The sequence below is a fragment of the Dryas octopetala genome, chromosome 3 (genome assembly GCF_963921425.1).
Source record: "Dryas octopetala chromosome 3, drDryOcto1.1, whole genome shotgun sequence".
Classification (NCBI taxonomy): Eukaryota; Viridiplantae; Streptophyta; class Magnoliopsida; order Rosales; family Rosaceae; genus Dryas; species Dryas octopetala.
This window is the reverse complement of record NC_141368.1, coordinates 23,116,914-23,125,804: the sequence shown is the minus strand read 5'-3', so window position 1 is coordinate 23,125,804 and position 8,891 is coordinate 23,116,914. Positions and strand designations below refer to the sequence as shown.

The following is an 8,891-nucleotide window of genomic DNA, read 5'->3' as shown; positions in this document are numbered from 1 at the left end:
ATGGTGAAAAGAGCCTTAATAACCCCTACAAACGAAGTTTTTGACATGTTGAATGAAAAGATAATTGGTATCTTTCCAGGTATGGAAGAGACTTTGTATTCATTTGAAAAGGTCGAGGACGATACAAGGAATTTGTATCAACCAAAATTTTTAAATGCAATAACGGTTGGTGATTTGCCGCCACACAAATTGACGTTAAAGAGAGGTGCTCCAATCATGTTGCTAAGGAATATTGATCCGAAATTGGGATTGTGTAATGGTACTAGATTATTGTGCTGTGGTTCTTACCAAAACCTCATTGACGCTGAAATTCTAAATGAGCAATTTGCGGGAACTAGAGTTTTTCTACCAAGAATTCCTCTAAAGAATGCAGAGACTGCTGGACTCCCATTCGAATTGACAAGGAAGCAGTTTCCAGTTAAATTAAGTTTCTCCTTGACTATAAACAAATCTCAAGGTCAGACAATACCACACGTAGGTATTTATCTTCCAGATCATGTTTTCAGTCATGAGTAGTTATATGTGGCTTTATCGAGAGGGGTTTCATGGTCAACAACTAGGCTAGGTTCAAGTAATAAAAGGCTCAATAGCCGGTGAAAGTGGCATTTTTACCAGAAATGTGGTGTACAAAGAAGTTTTGCTCCAACCCGATAACGTATAACGTGTCTCTCATAAGCAACCTAATCATATGGATTAAGGTGGTTTTCCCTACAACTTTATTGCTCATTTGCACATATATTTTGAGAATTATTTGATGGGGAACCAGTTTCCACAGAGGCACAAATACAACAACTTCCAAAAGCACAACCCAATGTTATTGAAGATGTTTTAGACGTCAAAGAGGTGAAATCAAGGAGAGGTAACCAGTATCAGCGATTCTTGGTCAAATGGTTGGGAAAACATGCTAGTGAAAGTACATGGATTGCTGAAGAAGAGTTGAAAAGAATTGACCCAGAGATATATACTGAAGTTGTGAAGACTCTCGCCAGAGTCGAGTTCTTTCCAACCCGGTGGAGTTGATGCAGGAGCATCTGCTAGGGTTTCCAAAATAATTTCCTAGATTGATTAGGAATTTAGGAGTCTAGTTTTTTTATTATTAGATCTTAATTAATAAGAATTTGCCTTTATGTTTTCCTAGTTAGTTTAGGTTTATGCTTTCCTAATTATCTTAGGTTTATGTTTTCCCTATATAAGCTTAAGGCTTAGGTTGTAATAGATAGTTTTTTATGCATTATATTTTTCTGATAATTCAGATTTGAGAGCTTCTTTTGGGTTCCTAACCCTAGAACTCATTTATCTACGTTCCAACTTTGATAACAACTTTAATAATATAGTTTATTCTCTTCTTTTCCTATTGTTTGTTGCTGGAAGTATTCTCTACAGTGGTTTTTTTTGCCCTAAAACTATTGCTAGACAGCAGCCTTTGTTCTTGTCTTGCATCACAATACCATACGTAGGTATTTATCTTCCAGATCATGTTTTCAGTCATGAGTAGTTATATGTGGCTTTATCGAGAGGGGTTTCATGGTCAACAACTAGGCTAGGTTCAAGTAAAAAAAGGCTCAATAGCCCGTGAAAGTGACATTTTTACCAGAAATGTGGTGTACAAAGAAGTTTTGCTTCAACCCGATAACGTATAACGTGTCTCTCATAAGCAATCTAATCATATGAATTAAGGTGGTTTTTCCAACAACTTTATTGCTCATTTGCACATATATTTTGAGAATTATTTGAATAAATTTAGTAATTGCATTCTCAGTTAATCATTGCCTCAAAAAGTGACAACATTTACTATAAAGTGCAACGACAATTTGGTCAGAAGGGAAAAGCCGGCCTCTCGCATGTATTACTTGAGATGAATGCGATACTTAGACTCATAACAACAACTGTTGTAACAAATCAACGGTGTATGTATAAAAGTTTAAGGTTAATCTAAAAAAACTGAAACACTCACACTAAAAACAAAAAAACATCATCGCATTGGCTCTTGCGAGTGCAGATAGGCTAGTTTTGATAATTGAAATGATAAAATAAAAATGAAATAATTAAAAAAAGTTGAAGGAGTGCAGATGAGTTCAAATGTTCAATGGCTAAGAGAAAATAAAGTTAAGAGAAAACAATAAAATAAGTTGGGAGAAAACAGACACAACGGTCCAAACCAGACAGATATCTCCATGATTCCATCACATAAATAATGATAAAATGATAAATCTTATTTTCATCTTCTTTTCCATTTGGCCTGAAAATAATAAATCTTACTCGCTCTGTGTTTTTGTGAAACAACGGTAAACGATAAACGATGAATTGGTTCGGTGCTTCTTCTCCATGGGCTCTGAGGAACTCTCTGCTCACAACCCCAACAACACCAACAACGACCTCCTCCTCCTCCACTTCTTCCAAATTCTCAAAATACCAATCATGCCGTCCTCCTCTTCGCCTGCTATGCCGTGCGCAGTCCGACCTTGGCAGTGACTTCAAATTCGTGCTTCACGATGCTCTCGATTCTTCTGGAACCCTCACCACCCACGCCAGAGTAATTTCGCTTCCTATTCACCTCCTCACACCATTTTTGTATTTCAATTTCAATGTTCGGTACCAGTAATTGTTCTTCCTTTTTTTTTTTCTAAAAACAAAAATTACATTTCTTTTTCCTGAGAAATAAAATTGGGTCTTTTTCTTTTTTTGATGGAATGAATAAACTTTGATCAGCTTGGTGTAGTTTTTATTTATTACTTTAATAATCTTTTTTGTTACTAATTTGTTTAGTCTAATAGCTCCATATATTTTTCTACTCAATTTCCTTTTTTTGGATGTGACCTGGAAAATGGTTTAGAAAACAACAAATTTTACTTTCATGTATTTGGTTGGTTGGCTGAGCTTCATATCTGTGTTCATTATTTCTTCATAAAGAATGTTAATTATAATGTTCTTATTATAGTCTTTGATTGCAACAACTTCTCCAATCTTTCAAGCAATTTCTTGAAACGTGTTTTCCACAACTCATGTTGATCATAATTCTTTCCATGTGTAAGTTTTTATGGCTGTTAGATGGTTGAGCATTTGGAGCTAAAAAGGAAAAATAAAAGTGAAGGGCAAAACAAAAGTTTCTTTAGGTTTTGCTATAGATGCAAGAAGGGTAAAATTGAAGTCGTGTAAAAAGTAAAAAGCAATTTACATTATATTTTTAAGAGATAGAAAGAATAAGAACAGCTAAAGGGAGTGGGAGACAGGTTGAGACTTGAGGGTACCAATTTCACATACGTCGTATGTTGTAGGTGATGTGAGAAGCCTACTTTTATAATTGTTCTTTAAAGTGATATTTATCTAAATATTTTTCTTGAAAAATAAGTTTTTAAAATGTATATCAAGTGTTTTCAGTTGGAAAAAGAAGTGACCTACCTTAAATTTTTGGGAAAGTTGCTGTTTTCCCTTACTTTTCTGGTTTTCTCACTTTAACGTAAAATTGTCTATTTTGCATCGTACCAAACACCCAGAAAATTACTTTGTACATGAAATGTATTTTCCCCCACCTTAGGCTGAAACAAATACAACTATCACTTTCATAATTTGTTCTTGTAATGGATTAATTTTTCTCTTATATCAATTCCTCGATGCACTTTTTTTCGGTGGAATTTTGTACTTTGTTACAATGTATTAATTATGCAATAGGGTTGACTTATTTTGGTGATTTTGATTAATATATAATTGATAAACAACCAGGAGGCTAGGGAGGGATTCTGTTCACAAATTCGGCAACTGTCTGATATAGAGAGACAAACCAGCATTAGCATCAATAGATGTGTTGATTTGGGGAAAACAGCTCTTTATATTGCAGCAGAGGATGACTCCCTTGTGTCACATTCGTCGGTTCCTCTTCCTGTGGATGCTTTTATCAATAGATTTGATGATCTTTCCATGGACTATTGTTCTCACTACAACTCTACATTTAGATCGTCGCCTGAGAAATTGTTGGAGAGTTTGGAAAAGTATCTGTACGTAAACAAGGTATATTTCTTGCAAGATTTTTTGTTTTCATAAAGTTGGACTAGAATTCTTGTTTAGTTGACTCAAAGCTATTAAATAAAGAAAAATATATGAGGGGTGGTGGTGCATTTTATCTTTATGAGCTACTTTGACAAGTATATATATTACCTGCAATTAAGTGTGTCTCCATGCTATGATGAACAATTTCTGTTGGTTTTTTGGGAGGGGGGGGGGTTTATCAGGAGAATATAAATCGCATAGTGATTAACTAAGCAATTTAAGCTTGTTAGGGAGCTTTGGTGTTGCAAAACTGCCAAACTTATATATTATAATGTTGAAGGAATTCGGAATGGAGAAACTGAGATAAACTTCATTTTGGGAACAATTATTTTGTCAATTGAAATTCATGTGACTTCTTCTAAAAAAGAAAAAAGAAATGGAATATATGTATCTCATTGACTTTGCTCCTTGCTGCAGAATTCTTTCCTTTTGGTGACCTTTTTTCCTCTCTTCAGGGTTTCCGAAGAACCAATACAAGGCATCACTCCGAACCACGAGCACTATATCTCCACTCGGTATTGAAGTCTGCCTTACATCTTTTTTATTTCAAGCTTGTTTCTGAGAGAACACTACAATATGGGCATTATTTTTAGGAGTTTTATGTTGATGTTGCAAACAGGTTTTGACACATCGTTCAGGATCAACTGCAATGCTTTCACTAATATACTCAGAAATTCTGAAAATGCTTCGCTTATGGGGCTTTTTGGATTTTGATGTGGAGATATACTTTCCTCACGATCTTGATAGTCTTCCCAGAGGTTATCATAAACAGAAAAGCAAGGAATCTGATCATGCACACATATTGACATCACAAGCCCTTTTGGTGGAGGTAACTTATGTTATCATGCCACATGTGATTTTTTACCTTTGTATTATACTATTATTCTATACTAGCCCCTTGACACGCGCTCCGTGCGCATCAATTGGCTTTCTCACCATAAAAACGCAACTTTTTTGTTTAATGTTAACTCACAATAATATTTTATTTTTCTTAAATTATTGATTTAATATTTTTTTTCTAAAACACTAACAGATAGATAGATGGATAACTGAGCTTTTTATGCCATAATCTCTAACTTATCTATTTGTAATAATATAAATATTGTTTAGTTAATTTTTTCTCCTTGGGCTTCTATTATAACGTGTGGTTTGATAATGAGAGAGAGAGAGAGAGAGAGAGTGTGTGTGTGTGTGTGTGTAGTGGGTTAGTGCTTTGATTTATTTTATTTAAATTTTGTTAAATTAGTTTTTACTGTTTTGTCCTTACTTTATTAAATTATTTTACTGTAGCATTTCTTTTAGTAGGAGGGTATTTTTGGAGTTTATGAAAATTTTACCTAATAGGGGAGTTTGCTTTATAAATTTAGACGATAGCGTGTGTAAATAGGCCTTTCTAAATAAAATAATAATTGATTAATAAATGGAGAGACATTAAAAGAGAGAAAGGAACATGGTGAGAGAGGGAATAGTGGGTAAAAGCTTAAACTGTAGTTAGTGGCTGAATTAGTTATTTTTAATTTTATTTAAATAACTTTTTACTGTTTTAACCTCTTTAAAGAAAGTTTATTCTTTTTAATAGTTTTGTTTAAGAAAGGGTATTTTAGGTAAACTCAATTTTGGTGAGCCTGTAACACAAAAACTCTCTCCTTCTGGGTTTATAATAGTAAAAATCATGTCCCAGCCGTAAGGTCAAATATGGACAAGTGGGATACATTACAATGCATTTTGAAAATCTGATCGAACAGATGAGAAATAGATCCTGACTTTATTAGAGAATAATTATATATAATAGTGATCTTAGCTTAATTTGGTTTCATAGTTTACTGTATGTGCAGATTTTAAGAAATTTGAAGGACGCTTTCTGGCCATTTCAGCATGATCAACCAGGGAATTTATTCTTGAGGGCAGCACATGCTGCTAACTTCATTGATAGATCAAACATTAAAGAAGACAGGTATTTCAGTCTAATAGGAATGTAATATTTACTTAAATTAATATAAGGTTTTATATACTTTTGAGTTCTACAGAGCATTTCCGTATATACACACACATATATTTATATATATGATGATATGTGGATACTTTGTCTTTTCCAGTGGCTTTCAGCTTGCATCTGCCAAGGCTGCTCAACATAGGCTAGATCGTGGTGTTTGGACTAGTGTACATTTTGGGGATATGAGGCGTGCATTATCTGGTGCGTATTCAATGCAGCTCATTTATTCCTTGTGTCAAGAAGATAGTTTGACATTCAATATATTATTTTTCTTGATGTTGTTGAACTGATAGCAACATGAGATGTGACCTGGAATGTATTAGGACAATCATAGTTGCATTTTCTGGTCTGCATGTTTTCATGTAGCACTGTTGATCTTAAGTTTTGCACAACCTCTGCTCTGCTTTGTGCAGTGCAGGGTCCTTTCCAATTAGGCATTTTGAGTTTTATGCTTTATCATCATTGAATAGCAGTTTTACAACTAACTTTGGGTGCTTCTAGGGTTAATAGGTTTATCGCAAGAGAAAGCACTATTGTGGCAAGTATTATTTGTGGGTTACTTTTCATGTAAAGGCTTGTGGCATCTCCACTCTGAATTTAGGGGGGCGGGGGGCGTCCTGGTGAATTTTTATCGGGTAGAATTTGAATTTGAAATTTGGAATCTGTCATCTGTATTGACCTTTTAATAGTTTTCTCTTAATTCATGGGGCTGTAATAAGTTTGGATGTTTTTGGGTTTTATAGGAAGAGAAAATGAGTTCAAATGGTCACATCATGTTATGCTGCACATTTCTTTTTCTTGTAAACAAAGAATTTTAAGGGCCAGAAAAGCCTTTGCTGCATTGAGTGTGTGGCCCCTGAGACAATACGCAAGTTATTTTGCTGATAGTGCTGTAATATTATCATAAGATTTTTGTCGGATTATGAGAGAGAATCTTGTTCCAGACACGAGAGAGACTTTAGGAATCAAAACTTGCAAAAATAATAAAAAGAAAGAAGGCTCTAGTTTCTTTTTGGGTTTTGTGGTATGTATAAATGAGACTTATTTGTTTTTGGTTGGAAAGATATAGTATGTACTCATAAGTGCTGCCATTTCACTGTTTGATTCCATAATTTGACGGCCCACTCAATGGGGAGTATTTCTTGGCAAATTGTTTTGTGCCTCAACATGACTTTCACACCTCAAGATCTCAAGGCCTAACAAAAAGGGATATTGCCGAGTAGGAATTCAAATATCCATTATGCTTTTTCCTCCATTTTTCAACAAAACTGTGCATCCACCTCCCACGAATTTCCATTGGGAATGTCCACATACTCTCCCTAAAGAAAAAGATCATATCCATATATTTATCTGAAAATTGTTCCCATTGTCACAGCTTGTGAACGTCTTATTCTCCTGGAAGCTGATCCAAAGGAACTGAGAGATTACAGCATTCTTCTATACCATTGTGGATTTTATGAACAATCACTTGAATATTTAAAGTTGTATCTGGAGACAAAGGTTAGTTCTCTCTCTATATATGTGTGATAACATGTGACTTCTATAGCACATTTATAAATAAATGATTTTATTTGAATATTGCAGAGTCGTTCACTACGGAGGCGATCATCTGATTCATTAATTGATCTGGAGGAAGAAGCCGTGGAGAAATTGAGGATACGCCTTAACCTAATTTTGATGGAGGATGGTTGGAGTAGGCCCTCATATGTTAGAAACTTTCTTGGTAACAACTCTGAACCATGGTAGTGCTTCATGTACATTATTGAAGATAACAGTACAAGTCCTAATCAGTACGAGGTTCATGCAAACTGGGAAAAGAGGCACTTCATTGAACTTCATTCCAGAAGAGTTTTGTCAGAGTTCCAATGCTTTCTATCAATATAACAAGATGCGCAGGCCCTAGATATTTGGATCCATCCACATTTTGCATTTGCATATTTCAAATGAGGTTTTCCATGTGGAGTTCACAAGATCATCAGTATAATTGGAAGCCTTTAATATTGGATGGTTGGAAATATCAATCAGCAAAATGTACAATGTGGGGGTTTAAAAACGTTTGTCTGTGCGGTGCTCTAAATTTCAGCTGCCGTAGCAGTTACTTGTATCATCTTGTGTAGATCGATGTATGTAGCATGCTATTTTTATTCTGATTAAGTGATAAAATGCCTTTTTTATTTGTGAGTGAGTAATAATAGAAGGGTATCAACAAGGGGAGAAGACTGATCTCTTATAAAGTTATAAATTTGTTATAATTATGATTTGCACATGAATGTTATAAATTTATAAAGTTACTTCATATCTTGATATACTGTTGTCATATGCAATTAAAACTATCATAGTTTTTGTTCTACCGGGTTTGGTCCTTGGGGAAAAATATTTCACGGCCTAAGTTTGTGACCCAATCAATCAAATGAACCCAATTGGGGCTGAACCGATCATTAAAAACCCAACCTGTGGTAGAGTCCATCATGTTGATAAGAACCCAGTAGTTTAACCACGTTAATGAATGAAGTACGAACGAAGGCGTGAGAAGCAAGTAATCCCGTGTGAACGTCTAGATGGAAGACATATGCAAGAAAGTTACTTGGATGTCACGTCGTAAGCTTAATTCTCAAGAAACTGCGACTATAAATATGGAAGTTCAATTATTTGGCAAGGTACGCAATCTATTCATTTTGAGCATACAACAACTAAGACAAACATTGACTTGAGCATCATAGTATCTTTTGCAGTTTACCCCACCCAACCTTCAAAAATCAAAAAAAGATTTGACGATGAGCGCAAGCTCATCCGGAGTTCGATTCCAAAGTCCACACCACCTATAGGCCAAAGCAATGGCGGATCTAGGATTCCT

General features: G+C 34.9%; 1 protein-coding gene and 1 pseudogene across 1 annotated transcript; both read left to right on the top strand.

Moving 5' to 3' along the window:
• LOC147291864 (uncharacterized) lies at positions 1 to 1,640 on the top strand (annotated as a pseudogene).
• Positions 1,641 to 2,134: 494 nt separating this feature from the next.
• LOC147291863 (uncharacterized) lies at positions 2,135 to 8,211 on the top strand. Its single transcript, XM_086236560.1, has 8 exons — positions 2,135 to 2,533; positions 3,721 to 4,005; positions 4,500 to 4,559; positions 4,664 to 4,873; positions 5,880 to 5,998; positions 6,141 to 6,238; positions 7,413 to 7,537; positions 7,622 to 8,211. The coding sequence occupies exons 1-8, from the start codon at positions 2,300 to 2,302 to the stop codon at positions 7,781 to 7,783; spliced, it is 1,293 nt and encodes a 430-aa protein (XP_086092686.1). The 5' UTR covers positions 2,135 to 2,299; the 3' UTR covers positions 7,784 to 8,211.
• Positions 8,212 to 8,891: the final 680 nt, after the last annotated feature.